At 36.2% G+C, this 20,061-nt stretch overlaps 3 protein-coding genes across 4 annotated transcripts; 1 reads left to right on the top strand and 2 right to left on the bottom strand.

Annotated features, from left to right (window-relative positions):
• The first annotated feature begins 471 nt into the window (after window positions 1–471).
• LOC114729906 (protein SHORT-ROOT-like) lies at window positions 472–2,657 on the top strand. Its single transcript, XM_028916930.1, has one exon. It carries the CDS (start codon window positions 739–741, stop codon window positions 2,254–2,256), a length of 1,518 nt encoding a protein of 505 aa, XP_028772763.1. The 5' UTR covers window positions 472–738; the 3' UTR covers window positions 2,257–2,657.
• A 3,654-nt stretch (window positions 2,658–6,311) lies between these two features.
• Window positions 6,312–10,139, bottom strand: LOC114729963 (uncharacterized). Of its 2 annotated transcripts, none has more exons than XM_028916984.1 (3): window positions 9,605–10,139; window positions 8,551–9,053; window positions 6,312–7,544 (listed from the first exon to the last, which is right to left on the bottom strand). In XM_028916984.1, exons 1-3 carry the CDS (start codon window positions 9,645–9,647, stop codon window positions 6,693–6,695), a joined length of 1,398 nt encoding a protein of 465 aa, XP_028772817.1. In that variant the 5' UTR covers window positions 9,648–10,139; the 3' UTR covers window positions 6,312–6,692. The 2 variants fall into 2 exon arrangements, with proteins under 2 accessions (XP_028772817.1, XP_028772816.1); XM_028916983.1 differs by having other exon boundaries at window positions 8,551–9,135.
• A 4,653-nt stretch (window positions 10,140–14,792) lies between these two features.
• Window positions 14,793–17,182, bottom strand: LOC114729936 (uncharacterized). Its single transcript, XM_028916965.1, has 9 exons — window positions 16,991–17,182; window positions 16,658–16,848; window positions 16,281–16,556; window positions 16,130–16,188; window positions 15,959–15,995; window positions 15,796–15,867; window positions 15,527–15,677; window positions 15,285–15,452; window positions 14,793–15,193 (listed from the first exon to the last, which is right to left on the bottom strand). Exons 1-9 carry the CDS (start codon window positions 17,180–17,182, stop codon window positions 14,819–14,821), a joined length of 1,521 nt encoding a protein of 506 aa, XP_028772798.1. The 3' UTR covers window positions 14,793–14,818.
• Window positions 17,183–20,061: the final 2,879 nt, after the last annotated feature.

Here is a 20,061-nt window from a genome sequence, read left to right on the forward strand (position 1 = left end):
TTGCTTATGTTAGAATGTACCCTAATTTTTTCATTTGAAAAAATGAGATGACAAGGGGGAAAGGGAAAGGTTGATGGGGAGAGGGATTAAGAGGCAAGCAACGTGAGTGGGTTGTGATAGATAGTGGGTTTGCTCATCATCATCCCCTTTCACGCCGGCAGCTTTACTCTCTCTCTCTCTCTCTCCAAACTCAGTTGTCACGCCTGCTTCCACTCACCCTTCTCTCTCTCTCTCCCTCCCCCCTATAAATAAAACAATGAAAAGCTAATCCACTAACCCATATGGTCATCTCTTTCTCTTCCCTGTTCCTTCTCTCCCCACTTTTTGTCAGAAAACTATTCTATTCTAACCCCCTCAGCTGGCTACCCCATACCCCTTTTTCTTTTTCTAATAACCCCCCCACCCCTCACCTGACTACCTCCCTTCCCTTTTCTTCAATATAATTATTAGTTCATTTGAATACCCTATACACTGTAGTACCATACCTACATCCTTATTTCTCATCGTTTTCCCAAACACAAAATATATATATAATTAGTTTTAATTAATGTCGCTCTATTGCACATAGGCATCCCTATTCAGAGCCTATAACTTGCAATATAACCCAAATTCATCAAATTTTCCCTAATCATTCTTCTGCACACACCCACCCAACTGTTGCAGTTAAAAACACCAGAACCCATCGCACTCTTTCTATTCACATTTCACAGTCTGTATTTTGTATTGATGTGAGGTTAAATGGATACCTTGTTTCGGCTTGTCAGTTTTCAGTCTCAACCAGCAACTGATCCTCAATCTCTCAACAACTCCTCTAGCAGAACTTCTAGCAGCTCTAGATCCTCCAGACAAAACAACAACAGCAACTTCCACCATCATCATCACTACCAGCAGCAAGAAGACGAAGAATGCTTCAACTTTTTCATGGATGAAGAAGACTTGTCCTCGTCTTCTTCTAGGCACTACTATCCTTATCATCTCCACCCTTCTTCCACCCCCACCACTGCTACTCCTACTTTCACCACCACCACCACCACTCCCACCACTTCTGATTTCTCCTTCTCCCTCTCCCCCACCGCTCCGGACTTCCACAACTTTGAATTCTCCGGCCGATGGGCTCACGACATCCTCCTCGAGACGGCCCGTGCCGTTGCCGACAAGAACACTGCGCGTGTCCAGCAGTTGATTTGGATGCTCAACGAGCTCGCCAGTCCCTATGGTGACACCGATCAGAAGCTCGCAGCTTACTTTCTTCAGGCTCTCTTCAGTCGTGTCACCGAATCGGGGGACCGTACCCACCGTACTTTGGCCTCCGCGTCGGAGAAAACATGCTCTTTTGAGTCAACCAGGAAGATGGTCTTGAAGTTCCAAGAGGTCAGCCCTTGGACTACTTTCGGTCACGTCGCTTCCAATGGCGCCATCTTGGAGGCGTTAGATGGTGAGCCCAAGTTGCACATAGTTGATATTAGCGATACATATTGCACCCAGTGGCCTACTCTTCTTGAAGCCTTGGCCACTCGCAGCGATGAAACCCCGCACCTCCGGTTGACCACTGTGGTTAGCCGCAGAGCCGGTGGCTCTATCGCGGCGGTTCAAAAAGTCATGAAGGAGATAGGTACTAGGATGGAGAAATTCGCTCGGCTCATGGGTGTGCCTTTTAAATTCAACGTCATTCATCACGCGGGTGATCTCTCAGATTTTAATTTCTCGGAATTAGATATCAAAGATGACGAGGCTCTCGCCATTAACTGTGTGAACTCGTTGCATTCCATCACGGCCTTTGGTAATAACCGAGACATGTTGATATCCTCGTTTCAGAGATTACAACCTAGGATAGTCACCGTGGTGGAAGAGGAAGCTGATCTTGATGTTGGATTTCACGGGTTTGAATTTGTACGAGGTTTCCAAGAATGCCTGAGGTGGTTTAGGGTTTACTTCGAGGCACTGGAGGAGAGCTTCCCCCGAGCAAGCAACGAGCGTTTGATGCTCGAGCGAGCGGCAGGACGAGCCATCGTTGACCTGGTGGCTTGTGATCCATCGCAGTCTGTAGAACGGCGGGAGACAGCGGTTAGATGGTCGCAGCGGCTGCATGGCAGTGGGTTCAACGCACTGCCGTTCAGTGATGAGGTTTCCGACGACGTGAGAGCGCTGTTGAGGAGGTACAAGGAGGGGTGGGCAATAACACATTGCTCCGACGCCGGAATATTCTTGGCGTGGAAGGAACAGCCGGTGGTGTGGGCCAGTGCATGGAGGCCTTGACGTAGTGGATGATGAGGATGCTGCGACGGAGTGATTCGCACGTGTTTTCGGTTTTTTTGGCACGTGCATGATGGGACGAGATTGCTGTGGCCGTGGGTGTTTTTATTTTTTTTTTAATTTTCTTTATTTGATCAGTTTGGCAAGACAATACGATTGGAGGTTGAGATGGTTGGGAGGGGGAGTTTGAATTTTCAATTATTCTTGATAACATTTTGTGATTAATTTTTCATATTACGAAGAAATAGGTTATGACTTTGAATATATATATTATATATATGTATGAAGTAATCAATGGCACAATTGTCCGACTATTTTATTTTTGAGCGGATGATGAACTTATTCCCTTAAATTAATGTCATGTTGCCTTCAAGAGATGCATTTTAAGAAAACAGAGAGATGTGTGCATTTAGATGGAATTGTTGGTTTCATTTGAGAAAAGAGTAGTCGTGTGTTGATAATATCATTTTTATTTGACTGTATAGTTTTTAGTTTAGATGGCTCAATTGTATTATATTTTAATTTTTTTTATTTTAAATGAAATAGGTCATAATATGAGAACAGTCTCTCATCCTTTTTTTTTGTGGGTAAAATGATGACTGAGAATTTGAAGTAATAATATAATTAAAACACCAAAATCTGAACAATTTATATATTTTTTAAAAAAATAATGGCATGGATTTTTTGATTTTTAGGAATACTAAAGCACAATTCTCATTATATTATTGCTAGCATTGATTATTTTTAAGTATAAAATGCTTTTTCTTTTATTTTTATTATGTTTTACGTACTGACAGCCCATTAGTTTTTATAAATTTCATTTTCCAATATTGCATGATCATAATTAATGTTTAATTGGAGTGATAAATAGTTTCCTATCATAACTTGGGAACCAGTTTCGGTGCTCATCACTTTCACTGGTACTCTATGCTCATCAGATCTGGATCGTCTATATCTCATTTAGATGATTTGAATTTGATTTATTTTTTATTTTTATTTATTTAAAATAACTATTTTAATATATATATATATAGAATATAAAATAGAAATAATTTTTTAACTGTCTTTCTTTCAAAAAAAATAGCTTTTTCTATTTAAAAATAAATAATTAAAAAATTATTTGTTATGAACATTCATATCTCAAGCGACAATATTCTCTTAATTTGATTAAAAAACATAATAATTTAGTCCCATATGATAACTTTTTTTAATCTAAACTGGTCATAAAATTAACTGAGAACACAATCTGCGCAGCACATGCTATCATTTTACACTCAAATCGCCTGGTGTATACAAATTGGTGCGAGATTCATAAGAAAAAGAAAGTTATAACGAAGTGGTAATAAAAAAAGTTTATGTTCAGTGAAGGTCACGCCCATATTGCCTTTAACGTTCGATTAAAATTGTAATTATGGAATCGTTGTGATGGAATTTATAGGTCAAAGGTCCTTTTTTGCCTGTAAATTTTTTTGAATACGGCATAAATTAAATTAGGACTTAAACCGCCCAATAAATCTATCACCATTGAATCAAAACTTAGAAGTTGAATAATCGGCATAAATAATGCAGGGTTATACCAAAATATGGTTATGCATGGTCCAATCCCGATCAACTAGCAAGTTAATTAACAACATAATTATGCCGGAGAAGATAATCGACTTAAAAACAAAAGGAAGGCTCAGTCTTACCATAATAATTTTTTTTTCCCCTTCCCGCAAAAAGGTCCCAAAGAAAGAATCAAGATTTGGTATTTGGTTTACAAAGATGATATCACCTGTGTAGGGATAATGGTGTATAATAATATAAAAAAAGTTGCCCATCCATACTGGTAATTAATATATAATAAACCAAACTAGCAAAAAACGAAGGAGGACGTGTTCATCAAGTCTTTCAAGTGATATATAGAATCTTTAGGACGGCCACTATGTTGGGTTTCATATGTGAGGGAATCTCATAAAAAGGAGCAGAGTCTCCTCAGTGGAAGAAGGGTCTTAGTGGCCAGCAAAGCACGCTGTCTTTGAATTAGTCTTTGAATGTCTTTCCTTTTTCTTTTCTCTCTCTAGAGTCCATCATCTTTATACATACATATAATTTTATATGTGTGACACAGATCTTAGCTTTAGCTTCTTTGTATGGCCCCCACGAAGCCTGAGCTCTTTCATGGAGGTGAGATAAGGGTTCACAAGAGGCACCTTTTGCCCATGAAAGCTAATATATTGTAACTGTCATGGACAATGAAAAGGAAACATTATGAATAGTGGGTTCATCTTTTTAGGGCTGCCTGCCCAGGACTTCTGGTGGAGCTTCCCCTCTCCACGTTTATACACCCACTCACCCCTCTCTTTATATATATATGTATATATTGCCTTTTGTGCTTTTGGAAAATAATCATATATTGTGGCTTTCATTCGGTTTTAATTTTCATAAAGGGAGTTTGGTGCAGGACCCAACTTTCTTCTACCAGTTTAGGCCTTTGGTATTCTTTTTCTATGACATTGACAACGACCAGCTGAAACCTTTATGTTTTAATGGGACCGACTTCGAGCAATAAAGTTTGTTCAAGCGTATTTGCCAGCCCATAGTACTCCTGGATCTTTGTCCCTCTGTCCCTGTATTTCCTGTTCCCGTAGCCTATATGGTTTCTATAATTATACCACACGAATAGTTTCTTTGATAACGCAATAATTGAAGAATCCAGTAACAACCAATATGTCAGGTCAAAAAAAAAAAAGGTAACAACCAACATGATAGTACCATTAGGGCTTACCCTTTTTTAACTCGTGGAGATCAATCTTGCAGTTGAATTTATGTGTGACATTTGTTTTTTTTTTTTTAAATTACAATAAAAGTTTAAGTGAATTGAGTACCAAAAGCTTATCAAGACCAACGTTTACAGAAATACTTACAGATAGCCCACCAATAAGATCCTCATATTGGCAGTAAGATTTGAACTCACAATCTTGTAAGTTATGAACCCACTCCTTACCAAATACCAAATGGACCAACTCCTGTTTGCTATGCGTGACATTTGTTCTCAAAACTCACTTGAACTATTTTGAGGTTGAGGCCCAATCGGATGGTAGACACTACATAGTACTCAGAAGATTCATCTTTTCAGGGCTCACTAGCCATAAGTCAATACCAGTTGATAAAAACTATGGGCTGCCGCCAACGTGGGGCTTAAGAGAAAACGGCGCCATGGACCTCGGGGCCAGGATAGAATTCTACATTAGCTGTAACAAGATATAGAACAACAAGTAACTATTTGGAAAATCTGGAAGTGGAGAAACGAATCAACCTTTGATCCCAATTTTGTTAAACCTGAAGAACCTGCTCTTATTATATTGAATAGCTGGATGAATTTTGTAAAGAATGGAGTAGTTAGTCACGGTGACTATTTTGTCAGTAATCATCCTCAGTCAACGTGGCAGCCACCTCCTAATGGTTGGATTAAAGTAAATGTTGATGGAGCAGTGTCCCATTCCTCGACTGGATCAGGATGTGGCGGTGTTATCAGGGACCATAATGATAAGTGGATTGCCGGATTTTCTCACTTCTTGGGATCATGTCCAGTAATAGAGGCTGAACAATGGGCCATTTATAAAGGGCTTCAACTTGCTTGGGATATGGGTTTCAGAAACGTTATTCTAGAGTCTGATGCCTTGAATCTGATCAGCTTATTAAGAGATAACAGGGACTTCAATAACGGTGGTCTTCTGATGGTTCAAATTCAGAAACTTGTCAGACTTCCCTGGCACTTGGAGATTACCCACATTAATAGGGAGAGGAATCGGATAGCAGATCTCCTTGCAAAAGACGGTTTATCTCATACTTCCCTACTTGATTCTTGTCCTCCCAAGCTTCAGGCCTTAGTTTCTACTGAGTGTATGGGATCTAATCCCTTTGATGTTTAAGTTTTAGTTCCGGGCTCTGCCCTCCTTTGTATAAAAAGAAAAAAGAAAAAAAAGATATAGAACAAAGCCCGAAGCTTCGTTGCTATCATGGCAGGGTCTTGAACAGATCTTAAAACAGACGACTAAACTAGATCCCAGGAGGCATTAACATGAAATCAGTATATTATATCCACGTATGCAAAGCAATTTCATGTATGTATATCAGAATCGGAAAGAAAAAGGTCAATAAATTTTGCACATAAGAAAGAATCATTTTACACCACTGTAAGTTAGGACTCGGTAGATCAAGACAAACACAGCTTGATTACCGGGAGAACTCCAGTCAATGGCCAATTTTTCTCGATATATACACGTGAATTAGGAAATGTGCTAACCTTAGTTCTTGAGACTATAGTCCTGCATCCGCGTCCTCCTGGTGTGACTGAACTCTTAGTTTTGAGCAAGGGTTTACCAATGCAACTCGGCGAGCTGCAGACTCAGGCTACATAGTTGATCAAATATTCAAATGTACAAAGAGCAACCTCATTATATGGATCCCCTCCATCCCAGAGGCAGCCTCCATTTTCTGTGCCAAAAGATAGAAACTCTTGACCATAATGGGAACTCAAAATTGTACTCCAGAGGTTGATCAGCAGGTCCTGCCACAATCAAAGGCAGCCATACATATCTTGAGTCCCTTAGGTCTGCAGGATTCCACCGATCTGCCATAAAAATAAATGAACCAGGATATCCTGGTATAGGGAGTACAAAAGTGCTCTGAGCAAAGAAAGTGGTCAATCGAAATACTTTGTTCCCTCCAACGCATGGATTTCCCATTGTTTCCCATGGCCCCAATATTGACTCAGAAGCATGAGCCAGTGCCTCGTTTGGGGCCCACCCAGTGCAGCCAGATGTGATCATATAGTATGTGCCCTGGTGCTTGAATAGAGCAGGTGCTTCTCTGTGCTGGCCCACTAGAATTCTTCTAATGACAGAAGTCACATTAAGATAATCTTCAGTTAAGGGTCCAATGTGCAGTTCACTATTTTCCACTGAAGAGTATATTAGATATGCCATCCCATCATCATCCTTGAAAACTGTCATATCCCTGCTTTCATATCCATGTGGCCTTTGGCTACCAAGATAATCAAAAGGACCAGCAGGAGCATCACTGATTGCTACCCCAACAGCAGCTTTTGTATAATTGGCATCGTCTATGTGCATCCACATCACATATTTTTCAGCTTTGTCGTTGTAAATCACTTTTGGCCTCTCAAGCACCTTGGACTTGTGCAGATCATGAGTTTCATTTGTTTCCACCGCCGCCAATACAATACCCTCATTTTTCCAACTCCACAAATCCTTGGAAGAATAACAGCCAACTCCTATAACGTCCACCTGAAGGGGACAGAGATAAAAGTCTAATTAGAATTTCTGCACAAGGCAATGCAGCCGAGTAAGCATACACAGTTTTTTTGTTGGGCCACCCCTTTGTTGCCACCCAAAGAAGCCGTCGTGGCTTATAACAGCATGGTATGACTTATAATATCAGCACCGTAGCAAAATTATTTAGAATGAGAACATAACACTGACAGGGAAAGAGCAGATTGATATACTGTAAAAAGAGTATTCACTCCATGATAGTAAGAGAGACAGAAAACAAAAAGCTTACTAGAGTGTGTGTATACATATATATATTAAAAAATCTTACTGCTGTCTTCCCGGCGGGTATGGAATCATTCCATATAAAAACTCACTAGTATTATTATCTTTGCAAGTTCAGTTTGAAGCTAATTATCTGGTTAAAAAGAAAAAAGAAAGTGAAAAACAAGTTACATCCTAAGTCCACTCAGCCTATTCATACCACAAATCAACCTCCACACCTTAATCTTATGCCACTGGTAATGTTTACTATGGCATTCAGGTCAATAATTTGTAATCCCTTAGTAAATCAAACCGCCAACAGGCATTTCCAATGCTATCCCTCTACAAAAGATTTCATATAAAATAATGACATTGAGAATATTCAGAACTCAAGATATTGAATTTGCTAATGAGACATAAGGCCCCTTGAACTAGAATCTTACATGAATTAAATACAGGTAAAACTACGCAGTTGTGCGTCAAAGTAGGGACAGTGCAGATATGTAAAGCCTAAAAGCCATATAAGCATCTCCAATCAGTGATAAAGCCTTCCGTTTGTTAAAGATATTGTTATAAACTCAACAACCAAAGGATGCAACGTCAAAGCATGGCACTAAAAATAAGAACTCGCCTCTTCAACAACCAGGAAGATGACTGAGCATCTTTTCTGTCCAGAAAATAAGACGCACAAATTGCCATTAGAGGGGGAAAAAATCACATTATACTTGAGAACAAGTGTTTTTCACGTAAAATGACTTACCCGGGCAGCTCCTTTCTTGTGAGCACGGTAAGTGGGCCCATCTTTGTACTCACCATACCAATAGTACGTCCTCGATTTCTTATCATACAGAATGCCACCTCCGTGGGCTTGAATAGGATTTCCGTCTGTATCCAGCCAAATTCTGCCAGGGTAGTAATAATAACTCTCATTCCCAGCATTTGCTGTATCTATAGCTCTTCTGTGACCAGGAAAAAATAGATGTCTCAGTTGTGAATTTTCATCAAGGAATTCATCAATCACTGTAGTTGTGCGCTTAGGTCTGCGTTTTGCTGCCCTAGGAGACCTCTTTCCCCTTGGTGGGGGAATTCGGATGTTCTCCTCCTCCTCCACTTCTTGAAGTTCACGGAGTTGGGGATGACGGCTTACTCGCAATTGGACCTCTCCACCTTCCCTATATCTTTGATGAATACTGGAATAGAAATGAATCAAAAGAATGCATCCTACCAAGCTCCACACCACAGCAGATGCAGAAAATCTGCTCCCTGCATTGCGACATAAATTTGTTGGTTTCCTGTATTTGTTCCTCATCCTCTTTCTCTCTTCCCTTTTATCTTCAGGCTAATGCTGCAATTAACAAAATGCAACCTATGGAGACCTCATAACCCCACTAAATTCAACTGACAAAGATTTAATCTACCTTGTACAAAAGACAATATGCAATTAATTGTGATAAAACCAATTCAGGGAATATGATACTAAATTATTTTAAAGGGTGACAATAAACTGTTGACTAGTTGGATTCTTCTCTTTCACTACGATATTCCACTCCAATATTGACCGCCGTCAATTTATCATGGTCGGCAGCGATTTGCCCCCTCAATAGATTACAAGTCAATTTTCTCATAAAACAAGAATCAAAGTGAAAAGCGATTCGTCAGATCCACCAGACCGTCACGCAACAATGCAACAAAGCTTACCCCTAAAATTAGCATCGCTTCGAGACAGAGAAGATCAAAATCCTCCGGAAGCTCGCAGATTACAACAACAACAACAATAACAGAGAATCAAATTGCGACCAAAGAAGAAGACTTACGTGATGTCACCCGAACTATGAACTGAACAAAAGTCCTAAACATGAGTCTCTCCTGCAGCTCTCAAAGTTAGAGAAACCGAGGCGCGACCACCAAAGTACGCCAATTTCAGTTCCTAGTCCCAATACGAGGCCGGCGGCGAAGAAGAGCAGAGAAGGGAGCAGGTGCAAAATGAAGAAAATGAAAATAACAGAGGCGGTAGTTAAGTTTGCGTGAAATTTCGATCTGAACACCGAGGTTGATGACGTTGACTTGCGACCGAATCTAGAATTGCACTATCAGACGGTGCTTTTTGGTGCCGAGTGTCTCAAAAGAGGGAAGACAGCTCTAGAAGCTTCAGCAAAACGAGCCTTCTTTCTGTTTGCCTCTCAAATCTTCTTTTACTTTGGCTATTCTCTTTCTTCTTTCGGCTCATTAGACGTTGATATTCTCAATAATTTAATGTCCACCTCCAATCACACTGGGACAGTTAGCAACAACTCATCGTTCCTCATCTTCAGAACTTCAGAACTTCCGGCCAAAAAGGGCAAAAAAAAAAAAAAAAAAGGAACCCTCCGAACAAGGAAGTGAAACCGGGAATCCAAGGATGTCACTCGCCAGGTACCTCTTTGACTTTTTTGCGCTGTGGTGGCAAAAACGAGAAGAGGACTTCTGGTTTTCAATTTCCTCGCCCTTGAGTATTTTCTTTTTTTGGCCAATGATTAATTTAAAGCTTACACAAGTTATAGGAGTAATTTTTAGAGTGTTATAATTATTGCTATAACAATATACTACACCCAGTATTTAATATAAGACTCTATTTGATTTTTATTTTAATCCTAAATATTAGATCCCAATATATTTTGTTTCTTATATTTATATATATTTTTGGGAAAATTACAAATAAAGACCCCTCAATATATAAAATAGCAATCAGGGACCCTAAATTTGACAAATTGCTCACAAGGACCCGGTCCCAATTTGCAATTATGAAATCATGGCCAAATTACCAAAATACCCCTCGTTAATTTTTTTTTTCAAAAAAGAACACCACTGCCTCGCCGGAATCCGGCCGCCGGAGCTCCGCCACCTCGGCCGTCGAAGCTCCGATGCCGGTGGCCGGATTCCGGTGGCCTTCCTTTATTATTTTTTTTGAAACTGTTTTTTTTTTTTAAATTGGGGGGAAGTGAGGTTGGGGGGATTTGATCCCCCAACCTCATGCTTCCCAAAATTAGGAATGACCATTGAGCCAACAAATTTTTGCTAACATTATAATACAAAAAAAAATATAAGTTAACTCATTTACTCTTGTTCCAGGTGATAACAAGAATACATTTGAAAATAACAAGTTCTGATTATAAAATAACAAGTCTGGGATTAAAATTTAACAACACGTTTTTTTTTATAACAACACACTCTGTTGCAGGTGATAACAACAATACATTTGAAAATAACAAGTTCTGATTATAAAATAACAAGTCTGGGATTAAAATTTAACAACACGTTTTTTTTATAACAACACACTCTGTTTCAGGTGATAACAACAATACATTTGGAAATAACAAGTTCTGATTATAAAATAACAAGTCTGGGATTAAAATTTAACAACACGTTTTTTTTTATAACAACACACTCTGTTGCAGGTGATAACAACAATACATTTGCAAATAATAAGTTCTGATTATAAAATAACAAGTCTGGGATTAAAATTTAACAACACGTTTTTTATAACAACACACTCTTTTTCAGGTGATAACAACAATACATTTGGAAATAACAGGTTCTGATTATAAAATAACAAGTCTGGAATTAAAATTTAAGAGCACCCTTTTTTTATATAACAACACATTTTATTCCAAGTGATAACAACAATACATTTGAAAATAACAAGTTCTGATTATAAAATAAGAAATCTAAAATTAAAATTTAACAACATATTTTTTATAACAATTAATTATTTTATACTTTTGAAAAATAAATTATTTATAACTTATAAAAAGTATTTTAAATCTATTTAATTTGCTAAAAAAATAATTGTTATCTCCAATTTATAATCAAAACTTGAAGTGTAATTTATTATAGATTAAAAATACTTTTTTATTGTTCAAATTTATAAATAAAATTTAGGGAAAATGACAACACACTTTTTTAATTTTTTTTAACAAATTTTTAATCTATATATCTATACAACTCATTATAAATCAAACTACTTCTTATAAATTATAAATAGTATAATTTATTGTAGATTAAAAATACTTTTTGATTGCTTAAATTTATAAATGAAATTTATCTCTAATTTATAATTAAAAATACTATTTTTTCTTTAAATATAAAAACTATTTTTAATATTTAAAGAATGAAATAATAAATTATACTATAATATTTAAATACTTAATAATAAATTTTAATATTTAAAGAATGAAATAATATAAAAATATTATAATGAGTTGTATAGATATATAGATTAAAAATTTGTTAAAAAAAATTAAAAAAGTGTGTTGTCATTTTCCCTAAATTTTATTTATAAATTTGAACAATAAAAAGTATTTTTAATCTATAATAAATTACACTTCAAGTTTTGATTATAAATTGGAGATAAAAATTATTTTTTTAGCAAATTAAATAGATTTAAAATACTTTTTATAAGTTATAAATAATTTATTTTTTAAAAGTATAAAATAATTAATTTTTATAAAAAAATGTGCTGTTAAATTTTAATTTTAGATTTCTTATTTTATAATCAGAACTTGTTATTTTCAAATGTATTGTTGTTATCACTTGGAATAAAATGTGTTGTTATATATAAAAAAAGGTGCTTTTAAATTTTAATTCCAGACTTGTTATTTTATAATCAGAACTTGTTATTTCCAAATGTATTGTTGTTATCACCTGAAAAAGAGTGTATTGTTATAAAAAAAACGTGTTGTTAAATTTTAATCCCAGACTTGTTATTTTATAATCAGAACTTGTTATTTTCAAATGTATTGTTGTTATCACCTGCAACAGAGTGTGTTGTTATAAAAAAAACGTGTTGTTAAATTTTAATCCCAGACTTGTTATTTTATAATCAGAACTTGTTATTTTCAAATGTATTCTTGTTATCACCTGGAACAAGAGTAAATGAGTTAACTTATATTTTTTTTTGTATTATAATGTTAGCAAAAATTTGTTGGCTCAATGGTCATTCCTAATTTTGGGAAGCATGAGGTTGGGGGATCAAATCCCCCCAACCTCACTTCCCCCCAATTTAAAAAAAAAAACAGTTTCAAAAAAAAAATAAAGGAAGGCCTCCGGAATCCGGCCGCCGGCATCGGAGCTCCGGCGGCCGGCGACTGAGGTGGCGGAGCTCCGGCGGCCGGAACTCCGGCGCCGGCGGCCGGATTCCGGCGAGGCAGTGGTGTTCTTTTTTGAAAAAAAAATTAAAGAGGGGTATTTTGGTAATTTGGCCATGATTTCATAATTGCAAATTGGGACCGGGTCCTTGTGAGCAATTTGTCAAATTCAGGGTCTCTGATTGCTATTTTATATATTGAGGGGTCTTTATTTGCAATTTTCCCTATATTTTTTCTAAAGTAATCATTCTAATAATGATAGTTTTAGTCAATATACTTGATTAGCAAGGATATTTTAGAAAAAAAACAACACTTATTTATGACAAATAACTAATTCAACTTACTTCTTTAATCTCTTCAAATTAGTCAACTGGCTCTTATAATTAGGACTGGACGTAGTATTATTTATTATTTGAAAAATAAAAAAATAAACAATTATTAGGAAAGCATAACTTATTTGGATTCTGCCTAAGAAGCTACTCTTTCTTTAGCCGTGAGAGAAGCGTGAGGTTAAACTTTTTGAATTTGATTTAATTTAACAGCATTTAAGTAAACAATAAAGGTATTATAATAAATAAAACTTTTGCGTTGGCCAAAAAAAAAAAAACTTTTGAAGGAACCGAACTACTCCTCCGGTCCTTATTATAAGACCCCATTTGACTTTTTATTTGGTCCTAATTATAAGGCCCCAATCCATTTTGTCTCTTATATTTATGCATTTTTTTCCAAGATAATCCTTCTAATAATGATAGTTTTAGCCAATATACTTAATTAGCAAGGATATTTTAGAAATGACAACACTTATTTATTATAAATAACCAACATAACTTACTTCCTTAATCTCTTCAAATAAGTCAATTGGGTCTTATAATTAGGACCGGAGGAGTATTTATTTATTTTTATGGAAATTTCACACTATTTATAAATAATAAATTATGCAAATGTTTTAGTTTGGATGCGCATATTTTTAAATTTATTTTAAGTCTTTCCATGTCTTCATATGTTTTAATGAGTTTTAAATAATTGCTGGCAAAAAAAAAAAGAATTAGTTATGGCGTTTCTTAATTAGGAATTCGATAGACCACGACCTGTATTAAGGTATGGAAAGGCTTCCCAGCTGATCATCTAATTAAGAAGCTTTATTAATTATTATTTAAAATGTATTAATATTTAATATTAATAATTGGGAAAAATCAAATAGGAAGTACAGGACAAGAATTCTAGGCCCACCAAACCAGATGGACCATCCAATTCAATAAAAGTTATAGTGAGAGTTGGGTCTAATAAAAATGTTAACCTACAAACTAATATTTGACTTTTTGCTAAAAAGAAATATGCACATTTAGGACATTGTTGTATCTTGAACAAAATTGTTTTAGGATACATGTCCTTGAAAAATACTTCAAATAGGATTACATCTAATAAAAAAGCTACTATGCGTAGCAAAATAAAAGTTGTGATAGATAACAAGGTGTAAAATATTTAAATTTTTTTTATTTTATTATTTTTAAGCATTGTATCTCATGGTTTGTTTACGGTAGAAAAATCCAAACTCCCCCTGCCATGCCAAATGATAGCAATACTAAACCACTTTTATTTATCCTACAAACGGATAATATGTACAATTAAATAGACCACTCTTTCTTCATCCAGGCACCAAAAAAAAAAAAAACCACTCTGGTCTATGTACACTTGAGCATCCATGGCTGGTAATGCCTAGAGCTAGAAGCACTGAAACTTCTCTCTTATTCTCTCATATTCACACCTTAAATTGGGGAAAAAAATAAAATCAAAATAAAATCCGAAAAATGACTCATACCCCCTATCTTGATAAATTCTACCTAACTCGATCTTGCATTCTACCTTTACAAATTGTAAATAAAATAAATATTTCCTAACTCCTATCTATCCAGATTCGGGAGTTCTCGTTCTAGCCCTATAAAAGATGGAGGGAGATGAATTGTTAGAGCACAGAAAAGCGCGTGCTAGCCACGCGAGCACCAAGATGATCATGACAATGGAGAGAGACAACATGGATGCCCACAAGAATCTAAGTGCAAGTTTTAAGGGTCTGCACTGGTGCAACAATATATCTGAAGTTCTGTCCTTGAGAAAGGAGCATCTTGATAGGCTTTGCAAGTCTGGATATATGTCCAGAAAATCCTGAACAGATCTGCTGTAAGCATGAGCTATGTTGTACCATGCTTCTGGAAGAAACTTCGCTTCCTTCTCACAGTCCTCTGCACTTTCATCTTTCCCACATTTGAATCTTGCCAGAATCTGATGCACCCATGCTAAGCTTTGATTAGTACTATGTTCTAATTTCAACTCCTTAAACATGGGACCTGGTATAGTATCAAAGAAGTCTTACTTTTGGTAAGTCGCCAACTGGGATGGCATTCCGAGGGCAGGTTTTGGGAATGAAGTTGTAATCTGGTGGTCCAGAGAAAGGTTCACATATCTTTACAATTCCTATCACTTTCTGGGCCTGCTTGTCTATTCCCAATACACCATAAATCTCCGACATTTTAGCATTCAACTGAGCACACAAAAAATGAGATTTTTAGAACATTTGTGTTGTACTCGGAGTAAACAACATTAGATTATCTCTACCTCTGCGATGAATGTGTGAATTGTGAAGCCTATTCGAGTCATCAACTTGGCTGCGTCTGAGTCGTTCATGCATGGCAACATGGAGCTCAGGCTACTGTTTTGTGGGTTCTGCTCGAATTCCTCAAAAGCAAAACATGCCTCTTCTGCAAAACTGCATGGACGATTTTATTAAACCATGTACGTACGAAGAAGCGCCTTGGAAAAAAGGGGTCCAATAATTGAAGCTATATATGTGCGATTCAAGCATGAACAATGATTTTTTTACTCACGTGTGTAAGAAAAAATCAAAACCCGTCAAGACCCAGCACAGGCTTGTCAGCATCCAACAACAAAAGATTATGCTGAAACAACAAAACCCACACTGTCACATGCTGCAATCACAAGTTATAATTCGAGCCTTAAAGAGTAAAGATAAATACACTAATATCTTACGTGATAAATCCGGGGCGCCAAAACAGCAGCAGCAGGACTGAGACAGAGTCAAATGTATGAGCAAGTTAACGAACTTTTTGTAAACATTTAAGAAATGAGCACGCTTGTTGTACTAGGAAGTAGGAACATATGCTTAAACTAATAAATTGACTTTGCACAGGTTGTGCTTACCTAGTGCTGCAATCAACATAGCTAAGTTGACGGCCACAACAACGAGATGAGCAATATATCTAGGGCAAATATAAAGCGTATATAAAATCAATCAACCCGTTGATTATTTACAAAAAGAAACTAGAGTAAAACAAAAAGAATAAAGTCATACGAAGTATGAATGGCCTTCTGGAATATACGACCACTTGAGTCAAGAAAACGACGGATCACCCGCGAGTCGCTTCTGAAACTTTCAATCGTAGTATTCAAATTCCCAGTTATCTGTTGGTTATATGGAAGCAGAAGGTATTGCATTTGTTTCATCTTTTTAATCACTGTGGTTAATGACCTCAGAGCATCTTCTCCTATGCCCAGTACTGAATCCTTCAGTTTCTCTGTTCTCTTCAGGGCCTTCTGATTGGTCACGAACACCAAACTTGAAGCAACTCTGTCACACACAAAAGAGTGAGTGTATGTATATATATAGGTGCTTAGTATAAATCAAATCACGGAATTCGAAGAGAAAGAGAAAGAAGATTGTGGGGTTACATGGCGAGAGAAGTCAATAAGAGAATCAGTAAGAAGAGAAGGATATGGTGATTGTCCAAACAGTCTTTGAAGGGTAATGAAGCAGAGCCACCGCATAGCCATTTGATGATCATGAAGATTCCAAAGAGCAGCCCACATAATAACCAAACTCCGGCAATGGCGTAGCCGTGAACTCCTGTAAATGCCGCAGACTGAAAAGGATCAGAAAGCAATACGTAAAATCAATTTATGTCACCGCACGTTTCATTTGCAACATCTGTATTTTGGTCATTTTGAGTTATGGTTATATGTAATGGCAGAATATAGAATGTATCGATTTGAAAAACTACTTACAGCAAGGTAATGCTTATCTCGAACATCAAAACCTCCATTGTAGTGTTTGAAACGTCGAAGTGGATCCGGTCTCTGGAAGCGCTTATCAGGAACAGAGGAACCCGACACGAGCCGGATTTGTGGGAACACAAAATTGCAAATCAAGAACAAAATTAAAGGAAGAAAGAGGGAGCGAGCGGTTGGGTTGGGCATGGCAGAATCAGTTTAACTGTGTGGGTGATTCTGAGCAAAAGGGAAAAAGACACCATTGGGGTGTCTCGAAGTGCTACAAACTAGGGGAGTAAGAGAAAAGAAATGTGACTTAGTGAACAAGGTAAGAATAGCTTGTGGTCATGGTTTAGTGAAGAATTTTGATATGTCGAAGGAAGGACAAATCGCAATGTTAGAGATGGAGGAAACGAATCGAGGGCCGAAATTGGAGGCTTGCAATCCCCAAGCCTGATCAACTTGACCAATTTTAGTACACTGTTCTGCCAGGCTTTCTACATAAGCCAAGCTCTTTGCTTTCCTTTTTAGTCTCTATCTTCGATCTACGTTTTATTTACTCCATAAAAACACTTCTAACATTCGCATGGAATAAACAAAAATGACTGGCTTTGTTGCACATATAATAATGCCTTTTCTTTTAATGGTGCACGAGCATGTACCGTCGCACTAGGGAAAGTAACGATATGGAATTGGGATAACTTTGGGAAAAATATGAATTTAAAGGTTTGGTTTATCTTTTGTGAGTTGTCCAAATAGCCACGGGAGAAGGATACTATCTCTTTATAAGGCTAAAAAGGCCTTGGAAAAAAATATGCTGCCCAACAACAAAAGTAGAGAGAGGTATGGGGATGTTTGGATCCAAATCAGACAGAAAATAGATATGAAGAGTTAAGATTCACCAGCCAATGACATGGAAAAACACTTGCTAATTAATCATGCTTTTGACCAAAAATATTAAAAAAAATACATATTCCCTCTGTCCCAATTTACCTGTTATTTTATGATGATAATTTATAATGAAAATATTTTCGCCTTCCAATTTCATAATTAATATGCAATTGCTAAATGAGTACTGTTTTGTGATCATATAAAAGTTAAAAAAGGAAAAAAAAAAACAATATGGATAATTGAATAAAATTACATCATAAATTAAGTTGTTTATCACATTTCTTAATTTTTTCTTTAATAAAGTATTTAACTACACTTAAATTGAAATGAAGGGAGGATGCATCCATATGTAATATAAAATTATACATCTATATATAATACAAAATATATTTTTTTTTTATAAAAGTTGATTTATTAAAAAGATAAAACGATACAAAGTAAAAAGCCTGTGCTTGAAATGATGAATACTACCTCCGGTTATTAATATAAGAGCTGGTTTGACGTCTAATTTGATCTTAAATATAAGACCTTAATCTACTTTGTCTCTCATATTTATCTATTTTTTTAAGGTTATTTTTATAGTAGTTATACATATTAAATGTTTCATGAAATGGTAATTCTAGCTAATACTCCTCCGGTCCTTAATATAAGACCTATTTAACTAATTTGATTAGATTAAGGAAGTTAGGTAAGTTAGTTAATTATAAGAAAAATGACACATTTTTCCTAAAACACCATAATTATCTTTCTTAATACCCCATCTCCCTCTTTTACTTGATTATGGTTGAGGGAGTATCTATAGGGGTAATTTAGAGAAAATTGATAAATATGAGAAATAGTTCTTATATTTATGACCAACACTGCCAGAAAAATGGCTTTTAACGGCGGTTTGGAGCCGGAGTAAAAAGAGTCGACGTTGAAAGGATTAGAAAACACGGCGGTCATTAACCGCCGTGAAAAATAAACTTTCAACGGCGGTTTTGTTGAAAACCGCCATTGAAAATAAATTTCCATGGCGGTTTTATCTCAAAACCGCCGTGGAAATTCAAATTTTACACGGCGGTTTCTGATAAACCGCCGTTATAAAATATTTTCCACGGCGGTTTTTAATAAAACCGCCGTTATAAATTAATTAACGGCGGTTTTTTGAATAACCGCCGTTAAATGTTTTTTTTTTTCATTTGTCATTTTATATTTTACCACCTCCCTGTAGTTTAGGTACCCAAATCGATAGAGTAATATATATGCAGCACCATTTGAAGATTACCAGATAAACACCAAAGCATTATCTCAACAAAACTATTTGAATATTACCATATATGAACATCAACTATAGTTAACATTCAAAAAATGAACCAATATGCGAGGAAGCTAAGAGACCATTTTAAAGATTCTCTAACAACGTGGTTGACAAAGAGTCTCTTATCAAATTGATCTCCTCCATGCTATATGGCATAACATTTTCGAATGCCTGTAAATCAAAAATGGATTCATTAGTCAACTTGATTAAAAATGTGAAAAAATGGGCAGAATTACATGCAACATAAGCTATATTTAATTACCCCGTGTAATTTTTCAGTTACCCATGTCTCAATAATGTCATTGATATAACGGATGACATAATATCTGCATTCAACTTTCCCAGGTTGACAACGATACTGAAAAAATAAAAGATTTATAAGCATTAGCTAATTTGATGATTGAAAAGATTTATAACTACATATTTAGCTCAAAACAACATACTTGTGGGAGAAACCATGTTGGTGGTTGCATATTTTGATGCCTGGTCATAAAATTGAAAGTGTGAAAAGCCCTATGAACATTCAAATATTAGAACATCAGAACACATTTTTATAAACTTTATATGTAATAAATATATAGTTGATGTTCATTGGGTGACGAAGCTTTCTTGGATCGCTACCGAATTGAGGAAATTTTTGATCTATTGTTTTCTATTGAGGAGAATCTGCTAGGTGATGAAGCTTTCCATCACATATTTTCTCATCGAAATGCCATATCAAGTTCTTTGCTTCTGTGGCATTAGCAAATAGACGCTTAAATCGTGGTATTATTGGAAGATACCACAGAACCTTCAAAGGAGAACCTTTGGTCATCTCATTATAATCACCACCATCTTTCTTAACCTTGTATCTTGAAGTCTCACATTTAGGGCACTTATTCAACCCTTCATACTC

This window comes from Neltuma alba, unplaced genomic scaffold, assembly GCF_004799145.2.
Source record: "Neltuma alba isolate B1F8T4 unplaced genomic scaffold, ASM479914v2 tig00012694_pilon, whole genome shotgun sequence".
Classification (NCBI taxonomy): Eukaryota; Viridiplantae; Streptophyta; class Magnoliopsida; order Fabales; family Fabaceae; genus Neltuma; species Neltuma alba.